The sequence below is a fragment of the Podarcis tiliguerta genome (genome assembly GCF_965153285.1).
Source record: "Podarcis tiliguerta genome assembly, chromosome: 5".
Classification (NCBI taxonomy): domain Eukaryota; kingdom Metazoa; phylum Chordata; class Lepidosauria; order Squamata; family Lacertidae; genus Podarcis; species Podarcis tiliguerta.
Window position 1 is genome coordinate 48791112 of NC_139538.1, and position 25180 is coordinate 48816291.

Genomic DNA, 25180 nt, shown 5'->3' on the forward strand with positions numbered 1-25180 from the left:
AAAACCCAAATTGCCATTTGCTCTGATGGAGCACTGAAGAGCAGTTCTTTCCAGAGGAAAGCAGTGGGACAAGAAGTGTCGATAAACCCTCACTGGATTATCCAGTGAACGTTTGCAGAGTAGGTCAAATAACTTCCTCTTCTCTTTCAGCATTTTAGCACACATTTAAGATTCTGATGGTCATTAAAAAAAAAAAACTGGTTGGAAATCCCTAAATCTTGATCCCTTTGGAATGCCCAGGTTAAAGCAAGCTGTGACTTTTTGTTGCTTGTGTGAAAGTCTCAAAAATTACAGTGCTATCCAAACCATTTCTACTCAGTCATATTTAATTCAATAGGTATTATTTTCAGGTAAGGGGGGGCTAGGTTTGCAGGCTCATTGTTGATCTTTAAATATGCTGCTTGGCAGGGAATATATATCACATTGATTCCTTTTGTTGCTATGATCATTCAAAATACAGCACAATTCTTTTACTACAGTATTTCCCCCTATTTCAAGAAATAGGGGACTGTAATATATATAAGCAATATTGGGGGGGGGGCATGCTGTTTGTAAGGAGAAACAACCAAAACCATTCTCTTTCCAGGATGTGTTTTGCTACTGAGTTAAATGTAAGCTTATTGCTATGTCTGTTTCTCAGGCATATTAGCATGGTATCCACTTCTGGTTTTCCCCCATTTGAAACTTCTTTCACCTTGACAGGAGGTTGTACATTTGCCCTGAGGAAAAAGCCTGGGTATTTCCTTATGACTCATAGTACAGCTTATGTTTTGTGCACTGGTATAAGGAGGCAGTTGCTATTCACTCAGCATTAAACTAAGAGCAGCAGAGCGCTCGGAAAATATAACTTGTCGTGGTTTGACATTGTGGCTCTTCAGTTTCGCAAACACCCAGTGCCTGTAAGTACCCCTACAAATGTTCATGTTCATTTAGAGTAAAAGTTAGCAGTATCAATTTCAACCTCCTCCTGTTTCACACATACACTTTTTTTAAGTGGCTTGTTTTGATTTTGTTTTAAAAAGGCTAAACAGTACTATTTTAAATTCTGAAAAAAGCCTCCTTGGGTAAGAGTTGTGCAATGTAAAAGCTCTTTCTTCCACTAAATCCAGTTTGTGGGTGAAAATGTGCTGTGATTTAAAGAGTGACCACCCCTCTCTTCTAATCGTATATTGACATTTTGCAGTGACCATTCTCTGCTGTAAATTCATAAGTCTCTCTGTATATCATGGCATTCCTTCACATTTATATTGCCTTGCCTTGATCTTAATATATTTTTAATTGTGGTATGTAGCACTGGTTTATTCTTAATTCTGACAACTTTACCAAGACCAAGTGTGTGTCTGCTCAGACCCAAGTGGCAACATAGAAAAATTTTATACTGTCTTTAGCTTTAAAAAATATTTGTTTAGAGATATTTTAATTCAGGGAAGTCATTGATGCCACAAACAACATGTAGTGCAATCTTTTGCAAGACTATTCAGAAATAAATCCTATTAAGTTCACTGAGCTTAGTGTACATAGGATTGTAGCATTAACCATCATTTGTTCTGTGCCTTCTCTACGAATGCAGAATTGCAAGGGCTCATCACACTAAAAGAGGGGGGTCTTAAAAAATAAAATGAAATCACCAAACGCTGCCCATTAGATTAATTTGACTGGAATACAACTGAGGGATAATATAAGTAAATAGCAGCAAACATAGGTCAATAGGAGAAATAGACATTAACTGAGGTAATGTGATTAGTCAATAGTAGAAATGGGATATTAACAAAAAGAGTGATATATTACCAATCTTTTGAGTCATTCAGCTTGATGGCAAGTAAAATTGAATGGATATTGATGGAATCTTAGGGGAAGTATTCCTGAGACCGAGTTCTTTAGAGAACACCTGAATCAACTGAAGTTTGTTCCGAATAAAGCAGGAAGTGAGAGGCAGAGTGTGAGTTTGCATGGAAGTAATATCACCCTCAAACTTGCTTTCCAAAAAGTGAAATAACTCAAATAAAATTGTCCCAGAATGGATTTGCTGTTTTCAGAATTGTTTTTGTCAAACTGAGCAGATGAGGAGATAGGAAAAGAAGACAGAGCAGTGGAATGCCGGGTTTAAGCTTACTGCTCAGCTATAGTGTTTTCTTCTTCTAAAAAATAGCTATCGGTAAGTTTATCCTAGGAGGCAAAGAGCAGCTTGGGGAAGAGGGAATTGAATCATAGACTTGGGGGTTGTATTGGCATAGGAGCACACTCTGCAATGCCCTCATGGCTGCCTCCACACTCATTTTTCCACATGGACAGTTTACAGAGAATGAGTGTGTGGATGCATGTGGATAGGGTGTGAGGAAAAGAAAGGGGGTATCTCTGTTAAGTGTAACTTTGTGTGTGTGTGTGTACTAGTGGTGGAAGTTTGGGTTGATAGGTGCAGACAGCAAGCCAGTTTTATGCTGCCACCTAATTCCCTGCTGGCAAAAAAAAACTCTCGCAGAATGTAGGCAATTCTTGATCCAGCCTTTGGGCTAAAGAAAGGCCGAACTGTGTATGTGCATGTGTCACTGGGGGATATTTTAAAGACCTAGCAGTCTACCTTTCCTCTATTTACTTTGCTGCATATTTTGTGATTTTAAATCTCTGCTGAGGTTCTCTCTCACCAAAGAGTACTTGCTCAAACCTCGATCTTGGCATCCAGGGAATTCTCCTTTCTTTATACCTATTTATTTGTCCTTGCACCAACAAAAACAAAATTGATCAATAATTACATATTGCATATGTTCCTTGCACTATCTCACTTTCCTTTCAGGTAGGTAGATTTGTCCTCATCTGGATATTTGTTTGGGTATGGTTGCAATTTCAGGGTTGCATTTTAAATCAATTAATTGACAGGCTTATGTTAGTGCAGCTGTACGTGTATAGTCTCACAAAGTAGTTGGATGCAATGTGTGTAACCTATTCCATCCACAAAATAAGAGTTTCTGTAGAGTTTCTATAGTGCAAGTTCATGTTCTGATGGGGCTTGCATCTGGAGCCAACTGACGATTCCCAAATAAGATCCTCCCCCTATTGTGTGGGCAGGGTGGTCCCTCCCCCTACCTGGCCTGATCACCTTGGCAACGCCTCCCCAGGAGGGATTGGGCAACTGGCTGAGGTAGGCGGAGACCTCCAGGTATCCTACCTGGGGAAGGTGAAGCCAATCCTGTGCTAATGGTGCTGCATAGGGTCCAGGGGGCTGCGTGTGACCACGCAAAAGGCGCCCCCCCCCTCATTTAATGTGGGGAGCGGTCATTGTATCTGCCCTACACTGGTTGCTCTTGACACTCTTTTCTTAGTCCCAATTCCAAGCTGCTTCCCAATTAAATGGCTGAACCAATGAACTCTGGTGAGGGGAACATAGAAAGTTCAGAGTCTCTTTCTTATACACTTTTGTGTTGTGGTTACTGCTAATAAAACCTTTCTCCACTTTTAGGAGCAAATGGTGAGTACAGTAGTCGCATGAAATAAATGGATCTCTTCAGGCATTTGAGGTGAACACCTGTAGGCTTAGAGAGGAGAGAGACACACCACCACCCCCATTTCATATGTGACTTAGTGCTGCTTTGGAAACAACCTCATGCCTCTTGTCCCTCTGATGTTACTTCACACTTGTTTCATTTCTACCAAACCAAAACATTCTAAATCAGAATTGGTTTTACCAGAGTTTTGGAAAGTATTTATTTGTTTAATTAAAATTTTCAAAGTATCATTGGTGGGAATCAAAGAACTGTAGAGTTGCAAGGGACCCCAAAGGCACAACCGCCTGCAAGGCAGGAATCTCAGCTAAAGCATCCATGACAGGTGGCCATCCATCCTCTGTTTGAAAACCTCCAATAAAGGAGAGTTTATCCCCTTCCAAGGTAATCTGTTCCACTGTCGAACATCTCTCACTGTCAGAAAGTTCTTCCTAATGTTTGGTCGGAAACTCCTTTCTTGTAACTTGAATCCATTGGTTCAAGTCCTACCCTCTGGAGCAGAAGGAAACAAGCTTGCTCCTTCTTTCATGTGGCAACCCTTCAAATATTTGAAGATGGCTATCATATCGCTCCTCAGACTTTTCCGCTTCCGGTTAAGCATCCCCAGCTCTCTCTAGCATAGCACATAAGGCTAGGTTTCTAGACCTTTTATCATGTTGGTTGCCCTCCTCTGCACACATTCCAGCTTGTCAATATCCTTAAACTGTGATACTCGGAAGTGGACACAGTACTCCAGGTGGGGTCTGGTCAAGGCAAAATAGAGCAGGACTATTACTTCCCTTGATCTGAAGAAGGTATTATTGTAAGCAGTACACTCATCCACTCATTTCAAAAACAACCATTGATCTAATTTATGGTCTTTTGTTGCCCTTTTTATGCTGTGTAAGTTCTTGGAATGCTAATTGTATTTTATTGTTCAAAACATTCAATGGAGCAAGTGGGAAGAAAAGGCTGTAGGAATAAAATATTGCTGTTCTTTATGTTATATATTCATTGCATCGTTTTGGGAGAATTATAAATTTAGGGTTTTTTGTAGTTATTTTCTGGCACACAGTCACCATCTACATCTATGTTAATATTTTGTTAACCTAGTTAATGGGTACTGACAAATAACAAATATTCGTTAACATCTGATAAACTGCTGCTTGGTTACAGTTTCTGTTTATATACCGCATAGCAGAAGAACAAAAAAGAAAATTAAGTACTTCTGTTCCTCATAATATTTGTTTATTTAATCTGAACAGGAACTGCAAGTACTTACTGGAAAGGCAAGGTGTGGTTTTGACAAAGTCCTAGATTATAGTGATGGTGCACTGGGGCAGTACATATTAAACATGAGTTAAAGTGGTCTTTAACCCTCACTATTTGTTTGTTTACTAGGTTGAATTAGCAATCAAAATGGATGCTCCACGAACAATGTGCATAGGTATGAGATGGAGTCTCATGAGTTTATCCAGACAGCAGGCCATACTCGTTTCCCAGGCAATTTTCATGTTTTTCTCAACATGCACTGTTTCTTTTTTTAATTGATGCAATCAGTATGCTACTCCAACCAAAATTAGCATACAATTTTATGGCCCTGCCATGTATTGTCTTGTTATTAGGCTGGCGGCTTAGCTGTGTCCTTGTTCCAAAACATGGCAGAGTTTGCATATTTGGGCAGGGATATTCAGGTCTTGAGCCACATTGGAACTGACACATTTGCACTTAAAGCCCTGCCCTCTGATCCAGAGATATGGGATGGACTCCCTTCACTCAGTGTTGTAGAAAATGCATTCTGCACATGCATTGGATTGTTGCTGGATGAGTCCTGGGGATGAGGTTTGGCTGAGTTAGCCTGAGATCAAGAAGCCCTGCTTCTGATTCACCATGATGCTCCACCCACAATCTTTCATTTCTACTGGGTGATATTTTTCAAGTACTTGATTTGGGTTTTCCAGCAGCAGCATCCATACAGACTGTCCTGCTCCCCGACATAGTTTTAGCCATTTTATCTTGGATTGTGCCTGCCGGTCCAGTAGTAGATGTGCTATGAGTTGTAGGAACAAAGGGACCACCTCCCCTTTAAACATTCAGCGTATATTCAGGTAGATCTTCCAGTCTATATTCTGATTTCAACCAAATTTCTGAATTGGGATTTTGCTCCAGCTGCTGGGAATTGTTAAATTTCCGTGCACTACCTTGATATCTTATGTGAGTGGGAGAAACATAAGCACTTCAATAAATAAATCAAACTGGACCAATCATGGTAGGACTGGTCAAAAACCATTTCATATTCTTCAAACACATAAATATCATTGCTTTTTGTCATTTTGAATTGGATTTCTCTCCCTCCTTGACTATGGGTCTGTGGCTAAGGGATACAGAAACCCACTCTTCAGGGTTTGTTTCCTATGGAGGTAACATGGAATGTTTCTTACTGTTATCTCTTTATCAGGAAATTGTAGTTATGGAGATGTCTACAAGCATGGTTTCTTCATCAAATCCCCACCTCCTCATCTTTTCTCCAATCAGGTACTGTTGACATCATAACAGCCATGGTGCTGCTGCTATAATAATGATGAGCAAATAGCAATAATAATTGTACTCATAATGTGTTACTGTATTTCTAATTCCTTGTCTTTTACCTTTCTTCCAACAGAACTCCTGGAAAAGGAGACACTTTATCCTTTCCAAGTCTGGCAAGAATGATTATGTCCTGAGGTATCTTAAAGGTGCCCAGTTAAAGGGTTACATTGAAATCAATGAGTAAGTATCTAGCCTTGTCTCAGAATGACCACTCCCCACATTAAATGGGGGCGCCCTTTGCGTTGTCACGCGCAGCCCCCTGGACCCTATGCGGCACCATTAGCACAGGCTTGGCTTTGCCTTCCCCAGGTGGGATATCTAGATCCCTGGCAGGGGACTGGGAGGGATAAATGCCCAGTGACTGAGCCAAGGTCTACCCACAATTGAAACATAATACAGTTGTGGCCAATTTTAACCCCATAGCACGTTGTCTTGAGTCGCTATTCCACACAGGGGCCACCCAGGGTTTGGGGGACTCTGCCTGTCCATGCAAAGCTTCTTTTAACAGTCCCTGTCTGCCTGAATTGCTGCTTGCTAGCCCCCTCAAAAAAAGTTCTGCTCCAGGTTCTTCCCAAATGCATGGTGAAGCCCCATATGAAATTGAACCACCTCACAGGTTAAAAGCACTGCGAGGCAGTGAGCAAGACTTGCCCCCTCATCAGCCATGTATTCAGCTCTGAAAAGGGTCCCACACACTTCCTGATGTATGCATGCAGAGGCCTCCATGCTAGGGGGAATCCTGATCAGAACTACTTATTGCACAAAGAAGCTCTGATGGTATGCATATAGGGACCCTGCAGCTGGGGTGGGGTGGAGTGCCTGGGGGTGCATTGGTAGGAGAGTGGCTAATCCATGTGGCCCTGCAACCCCTTCACAGTAATGCGCTTTTAATGTGTGAGAACCCGTGCAGCTGTTTAGGGTTCTATGAGTTCTAAAATGGAACCTCAGCCAGTCATCTCTCCAGATGCTCTGAGGTAATTCTAATCTGCTTTATTGTTTTAAGTTTTGTGTGTTTTTAAAGCGTGGTTGTGGTTTCTTCCTTGCTTTTCCTTGTTTTATCTTCTGTAAACCGCTTTGAGGTTTGTTTGTTTTTTTTAATTGAAACAAAAACTATTACATTTTCAAAATTCACAAAGAAAGAATAAAAAGAATAATTTGATCTTCAACGACATATTCTAGTCTAGGATAAAAATAGGTGTTACAAAATACACGGTAAAAGTATTTAAACATCTAAGATAAACAGAACAACATTGAAAAAGAAAAGGAAAAGAAAAAACCCCAAAGCAAAACAACAAAAACTAGGGGGGAAAAATTTTCTTAAACATTTTTTAGGAAGTTCAAACCAATACTTAAATATTCTGTGCGCAAAGTCCTTCATACTGGTTTGAGTCCCTTATAATTTTGTTGACTTCTGTCTATCTCTTTGCGGTTTCAACTCAACTATTACAGTTAAATAATCTGTGCTTTATTGTTTATCCAAAATTCTTTTCCTTTTCTGTGTAATTAATCAAAACAGGTTCATTTCTGCTTTGAGGTTTTTGACAATTCAGCATTATATAAATTTTGAGGAACGAACGAATAAATGAATGAATAATCTGGCTGCCGCATTTTGGACAAATTGAAGTTTCTAAGGTGTCTTCAAAGACAGCCCCTTATAAAGTACATTGCAATAATCCAGTCTGGCAGTTACCAGAGCATGGAGTACAGTGGCCAAGTCTTCTCTGTCCAAAAGGGGCCATTGCTGGAGACAGGATTAATATGGTTTTAAATATATGTATCATTATATCACATTTGTCTGCCCATTTAAAACCTCATGTGATTCTGTTTTATATAACTAGTTAAAATAACCAAGCTTTGTGAGTGTGCTATATCGGAAAAGGAATGTACCAGAATGCATTAGGCTGCCATGTGGCATAATTTAAACAAGGTGGAATATATAGTTCTCTCCCTCCTCATTTAATCCCCACAACAACCCTGTGAGGTAGGTTGAGCTTAGAGATAGTGACTGGCCCAAGATCACCCAGTGAGTTTCATGGCTGAGCAGGTGTTTGAACCCTGGTCTCTCAGCTCCTAGTCCAACACTCCAACCACTATACCACATTATATTACACATTACATGCTTTTTATGACATGCACAAGATGGCAGTTTATTTCATCTATTATAACTTACATGATTGTAAAAACCTGTATTGAAAGGATCTCAAGAATCAACCACGGTTCATAATGGTGCTACAATATATAGACATATTTAAGTTGAGTTATGTTTCATGTCTCTGAGGTTTTTTGTATCTATGGATTGGGGTAAGAATATGGGACAGACAAGTTCTTATTTTGCACTTGCTTTTCCCATTCTGGATTATGTAAGACCAAAACACTTGTTTAGAAATGACATGCAGTAAAATGACATGCAGTAAAAACAGTCTCATCACACGCAAGAACATATTTTACAATGCTAGATCATTGCCTATGACATCTTTTAACACGATGAGCCACACAGACTGTGCACATCTTTCATATATTTACCTAACAGGACTTCAGAAATAGAGATTGGCATAGGTGACCCTGAGAAAATGACGGTTGTGAAGAAGATGTTTAAATGCAAGCCTGAAGAAGTGATGACCATCAGAACAGAAAATAGGGTTTTCTATCTTATTGGATCAGACAGGTATGTTCACCATTCTTTACAGATATGTATGTATAGCTTTCATACCTGCTAGTATGAAGGCAATGAATTAAAAAAATTTAAAATACCGGTACAGGATCCTCAAATTGGTCAGAGCACATCCTCAAAGAAATTATCACACAAGCCATTATATATATTACACAAAAAAATGATTCCCCTTACAATGTTTACAAAGCTCGTGAAATACATTTGAACAGCAAGATGAGTGGAAGTGAAGGAAATTTAAGGAGCCACCATAGCTTAATAAATCAAGAATGGTTTCCCTACTGTGATTCCTTTCTTGCCCAGTTAAGCCACTTATTATAGTGTGTTTCCCTTCTGAAAAACCCTTGCTTTAGAGGCTGTTCCGGAAGTAGAAGAAGAGCTGTGCTACAAGGTAAATTATGAGGGAATCTTTATTTGAGAAGAATCAGCCACAGAATAATCTCTTTTGGCATTACACATGCGGCAGGGATTTTCCCAGAGTCAGCATACCTAGAACTTGTGAGAGAAATCAGTGCTGCTTGGAAAGAGATAATGCAAATCCTGTTAGGTACCTTTTTACCTTATACTCTCATCCCCTTATTCTGCACATTCAATACTCAGCAGAGACTTTGGCACTGAAACAAAACCAGTCTGACCTCAAAGAAAACAAATACCCTTTGTTTGTTTTCGGTAACTTAGAATGTAGTGCCAGTTTCCTTAAAGGCTACTTTGAAAGATTCTAACCACTCCTGCAAGTCAGTGGGTACAGAATTTTCCTCAGGGTTTACTCCTGAAGGCCTTCCTACGAATGAGTTTAGCTGCAAGGCAGCAGAGGTTTAGGATCAGAGTTTTCCTTCTCCTAGATGGGCTACCTTCCCAAGTTGATGAGCCCCATCTTCCCCTCATTTCCCTCTATAGCCTACAGCCACACATTAACAGTAACTAATGGAAAAGGTGGTGGTTGATAGAAACATTGTTTTTTATATAGATATCACAGTCACCATCAGACAGGGGAATCTCATCCTCACAATAAAGGTGGCGCAGAACCTGTGGGGTCCCCAGTGGGTGTATTGAAATGCCACTCTGCAAGAGACTGGTCTGGCTATATCTGCACTTGCCTTCCAGCATGCCTTCTATATGAGCTTGGAACCCAAGTCAACAACATCATCCTGACAGTGTATGAAGCTGCAGCCTTAGTGTGAAATGCCAAGGTTGCTAAGCAAACCATAATTGTCTTGGTTAGAAGATCTAATCCTTTTCAATGTGTGCAGTCATCCTGCTCCCATTCACATAGTATGCTCAGGCCAATGCATGGATATGCCTTTATGTCTGGGTTAAAACACTGATTAAAATGCTTTTGTTCAGCTAAAAGGTTGCCCAAATAAAGCAGATAATGGATTTTTTTTTACTGTTCTTTATCAAAGTAGTGCATATAAAAGCTGCAGATGTACATTACATGCAGGTCCCACTATCTAAACAGAATGCATTTGCAGGAATTTGTTTCATAAGCATAACAAGTTGACCATTTCCAATTATCTCTTTGGGGAAATGTGTTCCTGACCACAGAATATGACAAAATGTCAAAAATACCTGGGAAAGCCCTCTGAAACCTTGCAAAGGCAAATAAGGAAAGAAAAAAATGCTCTTATTTGTCTGATCTCTCCCCCTTCCTCCTCACTTCCTTCCACCATGGTTTCTGGTGAAACGGCTGCCGTGGACCAGCAAAACACAAAAAGTAAGGCTTCTTTAAGGCTGCTTATTTGTTTTCAGTACTACACTCAGGTCCAGCTCTATGGATCTGTGGTGTGTATAATTTGCATACTAATTCCTCATTTTTGGATAAGTGATTTTTTTAAAATAACAAGTGTTTGGATAGCGGGACCTGTGTATATTTAAAATAAACTAGGGTTTTGTTTCAGTGCTATTGCTTTGACTCCTAAATTTATGCAGATTTGATAAATTAATTTACTTAGTTTGCAGTCCTAACCATGCCTAATCAGAAGTATGTCCCATTTGGGTGACTATAGAGAATGAGAGTTGAGATTCTTTTAAGATTTGAAATCTTCTACAGCCATGGAATAAAGGCATCCCTGGTTATATGGTGAAGGATTACCGGTGAGAATCTTGAAATAATGGGTGATTAACTTTGGCCTTCCATATCTTGCCAAACCACAACCCCCACCACTTCTGACTATTGGCCAACTGCTGGAGTCCAAGAATGCTTTAGATGTTTTCTGGATATACCCAGGGTAGTATTCAACTCTGAGTAAAACTTACTTGAATATCTCCCAGCAATACAGTGGTACCTCGGGTTACATACGCTTCAGGTTATAGACTCCACTAACCCATAAATAGTGCTTCAGGTTAAGAACTTTGCTTCAGGATGAGAACAGAAATCGTGCTCTAGTGGTGCGGCGACAGCAGGAGGCCCCATTAGCTAAAGTGGTGCTTCAGGTTAAGAAGAGTTTCAGGTTAAGAACGAATCTCCGGAGCGAATTAAGTACTTAACCCGAGGTACCAAGGCTCAAATATGGCCCTTGAGGCCTCCATATCTTTCTCCCAGAAGTCTCCCCAAGCCATGCTCCTTCACTAGCCCTGCTTCCCTACCTTCCTCATCCTAGTTTTTCCTGTCCTTGAACTGTCTTGCCTGCCTGGCTGAAGAGATGTAGAGGGTAGGGTGTAAAGACCTCTGACTTTTGCATAGGTGGGATGTAGCCTACCTGACAAAGTTAAAAGTCTGATTTGTTGCCACTTTTGCCTCTGGTCACAACCATCACAGGCCTGTGACTCCCATCCTCAATGTTTTCCCATGAGGCAATGCAGCCCTTGGGCTGAAAATGTTTCTCTGCCCCTTGGCATATAGGGAGGAGGCCCTTGAGCACCTTGAAGATGCTGCTCAAAGATTTGGTTCTTCTTAAAAGTAAAAAAAAAAACTTTACAAATTTTTCAAAGGAATACAATCTCATTCCTAATATTTTGTTTCTCTATCTGTCTCCTTAAAATGTAATTTCACTCTCTAGCAAGGACGTTGAGGACTGGGCCACCTTCCTGTTTTCAACCAGAAGAGAAACAAAGGTCAGTGGTTGCAATACTGTCTTAATTATCGAACATCAGCGATTGACATTTTTAAAATAATAATAATAATAACAACAACAACAACAACAACAACTGTCTTTATCATTTGTTCTACTAGTGCTCAGTTTTCTTTTCAAAACTTACAACTGGAGTCTGTCAGTTTCAGTTCTCTCAAGTTTCTAATTTTTCCAGTCTTAAATTCAGTTCTCCATGTTTTGTAGCAATTGGCACATTTTTAAAAATCCTCATGGAAATTTACCAGCATTTTAGTGTAAATTTCTCCCAATAAGCACATTTTATATGCAGTTTTGAGAAATGTACACATCTGCATTTTTTCAACCAATTTCCCCTAATACAATGCATATTCATTTGTTATTTTCACCAATATATTGATTTTTTTCTTGCATACTTTCCTCTAGTATATGCATTTTTGTAAGCCTTCTTTGGTTGGAGAACTAAATAGCAATATTCATGTAAAAGTCAATTTCAAAAAATAGTTACACTTTGGTTTCATAATGTTTCGTAAAGGTTTTAACTATGTGAAATTACTCTGTTGCTTCATTTCTTGACCCAGAAACCAGAAATGAGAGGTCGGTCAAAATCTTCACCAGCTTGTCTTGATGAAGTAGCTGCTGACAAGAAGGAACCGTGTCCTGACAATGAATATGAGGTGGTTGTTACATACTGTCTTTTTCATTTTAAGGGTGCCTCCAGGCTATCAGTATTTCATGGGAAGGATTTCAAGGGCATACAAGGAAACTTAGGTTTGCGCAATTAAAGTGCTCTGTTCCCCTGGTGCCACAAATCCATCTAAAAAAGAAACAGTTTTTTTGGCAGTAATTGGAAAATGCATTGAAAATTGAGGGATGAATGAATGGGAACACGTGTAAACACCATTCAAATAAGTCAGGATGAATCCAGGATAGGTACTCATTGTCATACAACTTCCGCACAAACAAATCAGAATAAAGACTAGGTATAACCTATGTAATTATTGGGTAAGTTTTGTGAAAGAAAATCAGGATGAATGTGCAATAAATAGCATGTCTGGACAAGTGCTAAAAATAAAATAAAAATGCTATTCCTTTTCTTTTCCACACCCACAACAATTTTAAAGTAGAACCACAACTCAAGTACCTGATTTTGCTTAAATGTGTTGTATCAGCAGAAAGAACAGGGCTAATTTCTAGTTTTAATGAATCACCCTGAAATAAAGCTATGCTTTCTTTTTTTCTGTTTTGATTCGTTGAGCTGCAGGATATAGGAGCATCCATCTCCAAGAAGAGGCCCTCTTCAGAGCCTATTACTCAAGAATCCTCCCAAGAAGCCCCTGTTTATGAGTCACTGACAGTACTGCAGCTAGTGAGTGCTGAAAGTGGGACTGGAAGAACAGTATGGATAATTTGAAGCAACTACTGCATCACTTCCATGCATTGTGTAGTGCAGAAAGTTGCATGAAGCATTGCTCAGTTATTTTCAAAAATAAAATAAAATAAGGGTTTGCTAGTGATTAAAGGTAAAGGTAAAGGTACCCCTGACCGTTAGGTCCAGTCGCAGACGACTCTGGGATTGCGCGCTCATCTCGCTCTATAGGCCAAGGGAGCCGGCGTACAGCTTCCAGGTCATGTGGCCAGCATGACTAAGCCACTTCTGGCGAACCAGAGTAGCGCACGGAAACGCTGTTTACCTTCCCGCCGGAGCGGTACCTATTTATCTACTTGCACTTTGATGTGCTTTCGAACTGCTAGGTGGGCAGGAGCTGGGACCGAGCAACGGGAGCTTACCCCATCACGGGGATTTGAACCGCCGACCTTCCAATCGGCAAACCCTAGGTTCTGTGGTTTAGACCACAGCGCCACCCGCGTCCCTGCTAGTGATTATTTGCTACTAATTATTTCTTCATTTTCTGATCCTTCCTTTTCACACCCACTTGCCTCTCCTTATCCCTGGCTTCCACACAGTTGCCCATAATGCTTCCATTGCAGAAACGTGCTTAGAAACTTATATCCATGGGCACGATAATATGATTATAATTATAATTTTTATATTTATTTATAGGCCATGTTTTTCCCAGGCCAGGACTCAAGGTGGCTTGCACAGATTAAAAAAAAACCACGGATAAAATACAGAAAGCCAAAAACATACAAAATATAATAGTTTAAAAGTAATTAAATTATAATAGAATTGAAACAATTTAGAAACAAATCTATCATAGGTCAGTGGGTTTGAGTACATTCATACCAGCGTCCCCCATGTTGTTATGGCACATCTCTACCTGATTACATTCCTCATAAGTGTTTCACTTCTGATTTTCTTGTGGGGCAGCAGGTCTTACTCATTGCTGCTTTCAATTGCTAAAAAGAGCAAGTGTTTGCATATTATCCATTTTGACCTTTCTAAAAGCATGTTGAGCAAAGAATAATGACACTGTAAATATGTCTGTACTTTTATTTCAGCGACACCTGACAAATCATCAAGAGTCAGAGGAAAAATCCGAAATGGAGGAATACTATGCTTGTCCAACAAGTATTCTAGCTACGGTAACATAGATATCATTATTTGCTCTGTTCTAAATAATGAATTAATGCTTACATCTTTTTTTAATGTGCAGAATCCTTTATCTTGTGTGCAGATTTGTTCCACGCCAGTTTAGTCTCGTAGCACTGTATAAAGCTTGTGTCATACTGAGTCAGAACATTAGTCCACAGAGCCCAGTATTCTAAATTCCGACTAACAGCAACTTCCAAGCGTCTTATGCAAAGGTATTTCCCAGCCCTTGCATCTGAAACAATTTGTTACTAGAGCTGGAGCTGCTGGGTATTAATCATCATTATCATTATATGATGATGTATACCCCCGTCCATCTGTCTAGGTTTCCTGGTTTACAGGAAATTACATTTCAGGGTGTTTGAATTAGAGGACCCTTAGGTCCCTGCCAACTCCACAATTCTGTGATTCTACACCTGGGAACTTTGGTATGTAAAATGTGCTTTACAGCAGTGGCTCTCACCTGCGGTAGAGATTTACCCAAAGCTTCCAGATGTTTCATGACTGGTTAGGGTCTTCTGCCTCTAAATCAACCCTCTTCCCACTCTAAGATTTGCAGTTGTTCTAGTACTCAGAATTTCTTCAGAAATTAAATGGTTGCAGTTTGCTGAAACCAAGTCTTTCATGAAGCAGAAAGAGTTACTTATTTTGCTGTAGTGACATATCAGTTTTATCCAGACAGACTGGACCAAATGTATTAGTGGGTTCAGTAACAGTACTGAGAGCACTGCTTTTAACAGAGTTGAGTTTTTATTTCCTTTGGATACGTTAATATACTTGGCGTATGCTTTTTACTTTCATAGCTGAATGATATGCAGGATAAATTCAGCGCCACAGAAGAGACTACTAACCCAGATAAGGAAAAGGATGGTGAACCCGAAGAATACATGCCCATGGGATCCATGTGAGTACTCAAGCATGGTGCATTTTGCTCCTAAATTTATCTGAAGCAATTGTTCATGGATTTCTTTTGCAAAGCTTTTGCTAGACCAGGATTCCAATCCCATCAACTCCAGCCAGCAATGCCATTGGTCTGGAGTGATTGGAGTTGTAGTGCAGAAACACATGGAGGGGAACAGGTTCCCCATCTCTGTGCTAGACCATCATTGGTTCATCTTTATTGCACCTGGGGGAGAACATTTTAGTCTACTGTGACACTCTGTTTGTTTCTCACAACAAAGTGATGTCTACCTTTAGATGTTAAATTAACATAGCCAGAAAGATAGTATTATTACCAGTAACTGCTGGTGCAAATTGATCACTCTTGTAATCTTGCATAGATTCCTTTCTTCCTTCCTCTTCTCAGAAGCAGCTACTTTGTCTTAACGAGTCTGTGCCAATTTCCAAGCCCATCAGCCCTGGCAAGGCAGTAACGTACATGCCAACAGCAATCACATAATTCCCCCTGAATCAGCTTTTGGCATGTTACTGTAGCTGCTCAAAGATTGCCAGGACTTCTGGTGCCTCGAAGCCCTGGAAAAGTACAGAAGCTGGATAAACACAAAATATATTAAAATCCTCCAAGACATTGGCTGGGTACACTCACGGCTCATTGCCAGTAAGTAAACCACCACACAGATTATTATTTTTTAGTTGAACCAGTAGCCTGAATTCATTGTATGGATTCTGTTGCCATTCAAATTCAGCGAGGATTCAAATAATTGTTAAGGTTTTATTCTAGGGGTTTTTTTTTTGTGGGGAGGTAACACTATAGTCTAGCTTTCAGTTTCATGTTTGGTTTAGCACCCGAACTGCTAGACAGTCATTGTACCATTTTTCATGGATCCTAGGATCCTCTAAGAAACCCAACTCATGCAGACTCAAAAGCATGCTATAGAGCTGTTTTAAAGTCCATTTCAGTGATTTGGGGTTGTCGTGGCAAGTACTTTCCTGGCTGAAGGCTGTGGACTAGTGTAACCTGAGTCCGCTTGTTCCATCTAGATTAGAAACCCTCAAACAATAACTATGTCCCAGAAATTGGAACAAGCTGGACGTTCCTGTGGATTGTAAGCCTTTTCTGGGCAGTGGCTGAGGTCAGATTTCCCTTCCTCACAAGCAAGTCAGACTCACAGGAACTCCGTGCAGACTGCAAACCATCACTATGCTGGTGGGGTAGTACTGGGTTCATGCCTGCTGGCTCTGTCCTGATCTCCACACCTTGGTAGCATCACATGCACAGTGCCTGCACTTGTAAAAGCTGTTACTCCCCATGTCCAATCTTTACTGTGTGTTCTTTGCAAAATACAGGTCTCATGACAAAGGTCTGTTTCAATCATTGGGACTTCAGTGTGGCTGAATAGAGTGGCAGAGAAACATCCAAAGCCCTCCCACTTGTGCTAGCCATGAAAGAGAGGCGGCTGTGAAACTGCAGTTTTTCCCTGCACCAGCTTCAGGATGGTGCAGCAGAGAGGCCCAAATCAAGTCCAGCATCAGTAGCTGGAGTGGCTTAGGATCCAGCAGATACCTGGTGGACCCTTCTCCACACCATCCTTGTCACCCCCACACACCAAAACTCTCAGTTTGGAGGCTTTCCATTAGCTAAACCTGGCAGAGATACCTCCACCTGTAGGTCTGTTCATCCACTTATAGTGGGGACCTCTGTGGTGGTGGAGGCCCCCTGTTGGCAGATTGCAGTGGAGCCAGGACACCATCACCACATCCTAACCCCCTATAGAATGGCAGGACAGGGTTTCTCTGCCCATCTGGATCCAACCCAAAGACTGGGCATGTACAACTTGCATGTGTGTTGGTTTTCTGCACACAAAAAATGGCCAAAGTTTGGGGGTCTGTCAGGGCTGATCTGGCACTACAGTTCTGCTTCACTTCCCTCCACCCCTCCATTCATGCACTGATTGTGCAGCTTCAGTCTGCTGCCCAGGCTAAAGTTTCTTTTTTAAAAAATTGATGTGGTTTTTATAGACATGGCTGATGCATTTCCTTTTAAAAGTAATGTAATTTACTCATTAGAGTTTCAGGGGTAGCGGAGGTAAAAATCGAACCTACAAACAATGAATTGACGACCCATCCCGAAGGCCAGGAAGATAGCACGAATCTGCAGGTGATAGAGGACAAGCCTTTGAAACCAACACCACTACCAAGGACCTGGAAACCAGAAAAAACACCGAAACTATCAGTTCTGTCTGTGGTTCAGTTGTCCATTATTCTCAGGTGTGGATATTCTCAGTGTTTCCTGTGGATAGTGATGGCTGGATACATGTGCATAATTTACATTTTCAATATATTAGTAATTATGTCTGTATTTCTCACAAACTCCCTGAGGGCAAAAGAAAATGCATTTCTATTTCAATGGGTTTTCCATTGTCCCGATTTCCAAGTGATACGATCAGTCCAATAGTCAATGTCAATGCTTTGAAGTTAGTTCTTTGCTCCATTATGTGAACCAGAAAAGAATACTTAACCTTTATCTCCCCACCATGTGAGCCTTTTGAACCCATTCAAGTGTACATTGGACTTTGTTCCATTGTTCCACGTAGTTTGCAAAGGTGCAGGGGAAATGAATCACTATGATTCTTGCTTCGACAATAATTTGATTCTGTTAAGAAATGAGCCCTTTCTTACACACTGCTTTACAGCTGTATTCTAACGCACACTTACATCACCTTGAGTTTTGAAAGGGCAGAATATAAGTGTTTTGAAAAGCTCAATATTTTATATAAGAAGAGAAAGAAGTCAGATATAGAATGTTGTAAGACTGGTTGTGTGGGTTATCATGGAACATATTTAGACTATTTCGAGCTCAGTACTGTCTGGCAGTGGCTCTCATTAATAGCAACAACTTGCAGTGGTACCTTTCTGGTTTTTTAGCCACACATTTTGGGCTTCACAACACGCCTTTCCTCTTTTCAGTAAAGTCAGAGATGACTGCAAATTGGAAGAGGTGGATATTCTCCTTCCCCGGAGTGATTTCACGAACTGCCTGACACTTGTCAAAGCCGCTGGGCGTATATGGTAAGGCCTCTTATTTTCATGCTGGTTTGTACCTTCAGCTCTTAAAAAGCAATCAGGTTTTTTGGTTAGTTCCAGCAATGTCACTGCATCACTACTGATCAATTTCATAAGAGACAGCTCAGTATTAATCAATTGACCCAAATTAAGGCTCACCCACACATGCTCCAGGCTTTCTTAGGCACAGGGCTGAGCTTTCCCCTGTCCCAGGGCTTTCCCTGGGAAAACCCATGTTTTACTGCTGAATCGGAGCAAACAGCAATCTGGAAAACCCTACTGCTGTTTACTTCCACCCGGCGGTTAATGCAGGTTTTCCCCAGGAAGAGCACTGGGACAAAAAAACCTAACAACACCTGAACCTGGAAAGTCTAGACCTGTGCCTAGACACCTGGAGCAAAGGTAAGTGTGGATGAGGCCTAAGAAGAGCTGTGCTGGATCAGGCATAAGACCCATCGAATAGTCCAGAATCCTATTCTTACAGTTGCGAAACAGATGCCTGTGGGCAGGACCTGAGAACAACAGCACTGCTGCTTTGATCCCCCGCAACTTGTATCCATATGCCTGTTTAGGGAAGTTTTTAATATTTAATGCTGTATTGTTTTTAACACTTGATTGGGAGCCGCCCAGAGTGGCTGGGGAAACTCAGCCAGAAGGGCGGGGTATAAATAATAAATTATTATTATTATTATATAGATGAGCACATGCACTCATTCACACTTCTTTATTCTTGTTAGCCTGTTCCGTGTGAAATCTGTTGTAGCTCTTGCTGTTGTAGCTCATGCTAGTCTTTCTCAATACAAGTGATATAAGTGTGAAATGATTGTCCCAAAGAAGATTGCCAGAGCCCTGCCTTGTAATCTAAAATCTATCTTTATATTTAACCTTTTGAGTTAACCTTTTGATCAGTCTATTTTTGGGTGTGAACTTTATTTTGCATTTTTAAATAAGTTATTTAACATCTAGCTGTTATTGTTCTTGAATGTTACCCTCTTCAGGTTTGCCATGAAATAAAAGTGGGATATAATTTTTTCAAAAGCAACATCTGTTCACTGTCACTGGCAGGTGAACAACATACTTATATTAACTTGTTTTTATACATACTTCATATGGGGACCTGTCATTTTGCAGTGTTCAGGAGAGCTGGCTATATAAGTCAGTTAGGGAATGCTAGTTTTGCATTCCTGCCAGAGACCAGAAATGAATTTGTTAAAACACTGAAAACTGCTGCTTGGCAGTTTAGGTTTTAATTTGCAAATCACCAACTTAGTTTTTATGTAACACAAAACAGAAGTTTTAATCCCCACGTTTCTCAGTATATTCTTCAGTTGGGCATTCCCATACTAATGAGTTGGCGAAGGAGTTGAAATAAAAAGAAACTTACAAGCACATAAAACTGCTCCACAGCCTTTGTGGACCACAAGATGTCACACTTTCTCTACCACAGTTTATTCCATATGACAAACAGTCTGGTGGTATTATGCTTTTGCATCCATATATTTCAGTGCAAAGAAAACACAATGCAAATGTGGGGGGGGGGGGGGGGAGAGAAAAGTCATCGGTTACATACTATTCTACATACTACTCAGTTTGCAGACTATATTCACCAGTTAAGACTTCTGTTCTGTACATGGGACAAATAAGTGAACATTGGCAATTTCCACTCCTATTTTCATAGATATCCTACAACATTCCCAAGAGGAGGTTAAGAAAGTAGAGAATTTCCATTATCTCACATATTTTGCAGAGGCAGTAAGGAAGTTAGTGTGCTTCCTAGAATATCAGTATCAGTGACTGAAGAAAGGGAGGGAGGGTGAAATGGACATAGATTAGAGGTGCCTAGAGCTCATCTCCTGCTGTGCCTTCCCTTGTGTACTCTCTAGTGCTCAGTTGCAAGTCTGACTCTCTCTGCTCTCCTTTGATGTACTTCACATGCCTGCTGCACACTGCGCACAAGAAAGTCACTTTCTCAGACCTTGTCAGTGATGGAAGGAAATTCTCCCCAATAAGTTTCAGAGAGGAAGTCCCCCTGTCACGGAAAGCTGATGGGCATATTCAGATTAGTAGAAAGAAGACTCCTAAAAACAAAAAATCATCCAATATTTAAAAAGTGCTGGAAAGAAGGTGGAGAACAATTGCTGGCTACATTTACCAAGGATAAAGCAAAGAGTAACGGAATGAAGTGACAGAAAAGGAAATCTACCTTAAAATGGCCTATCAGACCAATTCAGCAATGCAGTAAGCTACTTACAGAGATGGTAGAATCTCCTACTTAGTGCATATAATGCATGTGTGCGTGAACATGTGTGTGTGTTTAAATAGATAGTGCATTTTGGCATGTGACTGGATAATCCAGGGAATTCTCCTTGAATCCATAATTCTATATGAGTTTAAACTTCCAGGGCTAGGGCTGTGTACTGGAATGCCGTAATAAAATTGCTCAACCAGCCTAATAGGCCAATTATGCTAGGTCTCTGGGCTGAGATAAACAGAATACCCCCAGATTGTCTACTGGAATTTACGCTGGACTTGATATGCATACAAAGCTGGAGGCTTGAATACTTGATATTATTCATTTTAATTTAAAGATGTATCTTCCAACTTTCAGCAGCCTTAACTGCCAAAGAGCAATTTAGAGAACTTTCTCCCCACTCAAAGAATGAATTCAAATGTAGTACAGTAATGTAGAATAGAAATCAAAACCACAGGGTCAAAATCATTTTGTACCGTCATTCATATGGATTGTTGGTTATTGGTTCCAGTATCTTTAAGTTGACATACTACCTTTAATTTTTTTAAAAAAAAAAAACACCAAGTTGTTCACCAAAAGCTGTTAGTTTTCAGGTTCATAATAGGATCAGAATTAAGAATTATCTCTGGTTTCTAAGCTTCCTCTACAAGATTTGTGACCCCATAATAGACTGTACCATAGATCACCCTAAGCTCTGATAGTGTATTTCCATTTCACCTCCCTGCTTGGAAGCTTTAATTGATATCTACTGCTTGATTAGATTATCTGTTTAGCTATCAATTTCATCCCAACTCTTCAGTATTTTTGAATGCCAGACTGCCAGATTTTCCATGGATACGTCTCCAGATCAGAAGCCATCACCAAAGTGAACAAGAATCCTAATCAGTCAATGCTTTTTCTCCCCTTGCCCCTTCTCCAATTCACTACAGTGTCTCCCAGTGGAAAGATCTGCATCGCTTGGGATGCATATTTCATCAAGGGGATTATATAGTGGCTGTGAACGACCTGCATGCAAAGAGCATAGATGAAATGTCTTTGTTCATAACTAGATCCACAAGAAAGGAGGTAAGAGACAGCAATTTAACTAATTAGGACCACCAAGCAGTGAATTAGTTTGTGGCAATTAGCTGTGGGGCTTATCCAGGCACATTTGTTCAGACAAAAGCATGGTTAACATTATGATTATGATTATTGCTGCTGCTGCCTCTGCTGCATACAATCTCCCATGTGGCTACCCATATGTTGGTCTATTGTGTGCAGCCAGTAGTTTCACACCATGGTAAAAAGTGGAAGTGGATTTCCTACCCTCAGCAACCCACTTTAATTTGAGCATGGACCTTATCCAAGGAATATGTTTCTAATGATTTTGCTCTGGAACATAATGGAAGACAGTGTAACATAGGAGCCAACTCCTAGGGGCTGTGGGGGCTTCACTCCCCCCATAAAATATTTGAGGGGGCCAAGGCCCCACCCACAAGTTGATAGGCATTGCCATTCAAATGGTGTGCATGCACCGTGTCATGTGATCGATTATGTGGGGTGAGGCTTACCTGGGCCTGCCCAATATTTTATTCAGGTTGGCACCCCTACAGTGTAATAAAACTCAAGCATCTTAATCACGTCAAGTTTCATTAAAAGCTGTTAATAAAAATAGGCACACACACACACACACCCAACAATAATAGGTTTCATAGTAGAGTATTCATGAGCTGGGCCACCTGCTTAGAGGGACAGTCGGTTAAATGCACTGCCAGCAAAAAATACAAGCTGTGTGGGAAGTTTAATTTGGACTAGAGCACGAGTCTTGCAGAGTGCCCAGGGACAGCATGGGCTGATCTGTTGTTGGGAAGAAAAATGTACACAATGAAGAAGGGCTGAGCAGACAAGCAAAACGAAATGTGAGCAACTGAACCAAAAGGGGCCAAGGAGGCAGAGAAGACAAAGGGGAAATTATATAGTATGTGGAAAGCTGGAGAAAGCAATGGAAGAAGCAGAAGTGTAGTGGAGAACAGAAAGGTAAGTGGAAGTGATAGAAAACTGAAGACAGGGTCAGGGAATTTAGGGAAGGTGGGGCTAATGACAAAATAGCACTGGGTGAAAATTCTTCACACTGATCTTGGGGACAAAGAAGACTGGTTGTGTGCTGAAAAGGAAAATGGAGAGGCAGTGGGATTTGTATTCATCTCCTGTTGAGACTCCTGTTGGTTTTAAGGCAATTCCAGACTTCTCATTTCTATTGACTTGTGACCATTTCCATTGTACGTATTAGGATTAAAGAGATACTGCATCATTTAATGTGGTTCAGGTTAGGTGACCATAGGTGATCATGGGTTAGTTGGCTATATTGGCTCAAAAACAATTGGCTTAACACTGTGAATTCATACTATGGTAAATGTTAATCTGTAATCTCTCCCTGTTTGGCATACATTGCATTATTATGAAGTAGCTAGATTGTGCAATTCTTAACCAATCACCTACTCCTAGATAACCATTTTGCTTATTATACAAACACACACACACACACAGAGAGAGAGAGACATTTCTGTGTATTTGGTATCCCAGGAATTAGTCCACCTCCCTAGCCACTATACCATACTACCTCAAAGTTTATTTGCCACTGCCTTGAAATCACTTTACCCAGAGATCTTCCATATTGTATTGGTGCTGGCAGTTGCAGGCTGTACACGCTTCTCTGTGTCTGGCTGTCAAAACCATTTGTGGAGAACCACTCATTGTAAAACCTTGGATTTCTCATGGCCCGCATCAGGATTCTGTGGACACCCAACTTTACAAAGCTGTGCGGTACTGCAATTCACCACTAAGATTAGATAATTTTAAACCTGCAAAGGTATATGGGTGAAAGATAAGTTTATGAATTGTATATACAAAGTTGCTAATCACTATTATATTAACACAATGGTGAAGGCTTGTAAAGTATAAATAGTAATGTGGTAAGTGCTTTTCTCTCCTTTTTTTTTTTTCCAAAAGGTGAAACTGACTGTATGTCGGCTTCCAGATTCAAAAATTTTACATGCTCAAGGATGCAAATGTTCCTAATGGAGAAAAATGTAAGTGTGTGACGAACCTGCCTACTCTTCTATGCAAAAGTCATCAACAACTCAGTTACGTTGTAGTAAGCAGGCTTAGTTTACCATGATAAATGGAGTTTTAATCCAAGTGTTCTGATTTCACTGGCTTGCTATCCCATTTCCTTCTAGAACTAGATGTTACTTATTCCAGAACTAGCATGATTTGGACTTTTCTATCATGCCCATTGTCAGCACTAGAGCGAAAACACAGGATCCCCCATCCCCTAAATTGGAAATATATGCTATGAGGCAAATCTAGAGTTCCCAGCCCACATTTGCCTCATAATGATAGTGCAGAGATTTTTGCAATGGGAGATCAATGGTTTGCATTCATACTTTAACAACTGAACCACCAGCAGCTGGTGGCAATTAAAAAAAGTGTTGCTATATGATCTATTGGAAATGTTATTACATTCAAAATGAAACATATGAATGGTGGGTAAACAAATATAGTCTATGATGCCAAAAATCCAGTCTATGATGCCAATATAGTCTATGATGCCAAAATCCAGCTCAAACTGGGCACAGTAGCATAGGTTGGGCATACAACATGTACAAGGGCCTACAGCCTATAAAACAGGATATCAGATAACTTTATGCATGGACAGCCAGGTCAAGCAGCCATTCTCAGAACAGTGGTTCTGGAATCAGCTGATTCCAAAATCCAATCCAGACATTTAGTAAATCAAGATCATGAACTTCAGTTTCTCTGAGTTTCTTTGTGAAAAGGCAGGATCCACATGTAATAAAAATATTTTTATTTGTTACTTGTTGCAGACTCTTCATTGGCCAAGATCTTAGGTCAAATACAAATGAAGACTTGAAAACAGTGCCCCCCCAAAAAAAACGCACCGTGAAGACACCAAAACTTTGTTTCATAAAAAAAGTAGCATGATGGTGGTCTCTCCTCTTGTAGCACTCAGTGAACCGCACCAGACTGGGACAGGACTATTCCTCTGCAAATTTTGAAATGCAGTGGTATTCAGAAGAAATGGTATTTCACTGCTGTGAATATCCATACATGTATTTAAAACCGTTTCAGAGTTTCTGCGCTGCTCCAAGAACCAAGATGCTGCCATCCCACTGTGGTATCAGACATTTGTCTTTCTTTTTTCATTTCTCTTTTCTTTGCTTTTCTATTATATCATATCTTCACCACATACTGCGTTACAGTCCAACATAAGATAATAAGAAAGGAACAGCATAAATATAAGACATATGTAAGTGAATAATAATAATAACAACATAACTTATTCCTCCATCTTATTTAACTCTTATGTATCTTAACTGTTACTCCCCTTCCACTCTTTCCATGGTTTCCTATTTGCTGTCATTTTAACTGTGTTTTCTTATTCTACTAGGTTATTTTCATTACCTTACATTCTCTCATGTTGTAACATCTACTGCTGAGTGTTTTTTATCAGTCTGTTACGATTATTTTCATGTTGTAATATTTTTTCTATATAACCTATATATAATGTCCAGTCTTCTTTTAGACTTATCTTTATTTCTTAATCTATTTGTCATACAGTCTTATGGTAAA

At 40.2% G+C, this 25180-nt stretch overlaps 1 protein-coding gene across 4 annotated transcripts; it reads left to right on the plus strand.

Annotated features, from left to right (window-relative positions):
- Positions 1 to 660: 660 nt before the first annotated feature.
- Positions 661 to 25180, plus strand: PLEKHS1 (pleckstrin homology domain containing S1). Of its 4 annotated transcripts, none has more exons than XM_083441128.1 (15): positions 661 to 899; positions 4878 to 4923; positions 5935 to 6011; positions 6139 to 6245; positions 8596 to 8730; positions 11733 to 11787; positions 12362 to 12457; positions 13039 to 13149; positions 14244 to 14327; positions 15138 to 15238; positions 17302 to 17502; positions 18202 to 18303; positions 21478 to 21613; positions 23537 to 23616; positions 24415 to 25180. In XM_083441128.1, exons 2-14 carry the CDS (start codon positions 4896 to 4898, stop codon positions 23603 to 23605), a joined length of 1302 nt encoding a protein of 433 aa, XP_083297254.1. In that variant the 5' UTR covers positions 661 to 899; positions 4878 to 4895; the 3' UTR covers positions 23606 to 23616; positions 24415 to 25180. The 4 variants fall into 4 exon arrangements, with proteins under 4 accessions (XP_083297254.1, XP_083297256.1, XP_083297257.1 ...); XM_083441130.1 differs by having other exon boundaries at positions 13045 to 13149; XM_083441129.1 differs by lacking the exon at positions 661 to 899 and adding an exon at positions 939 to 1198.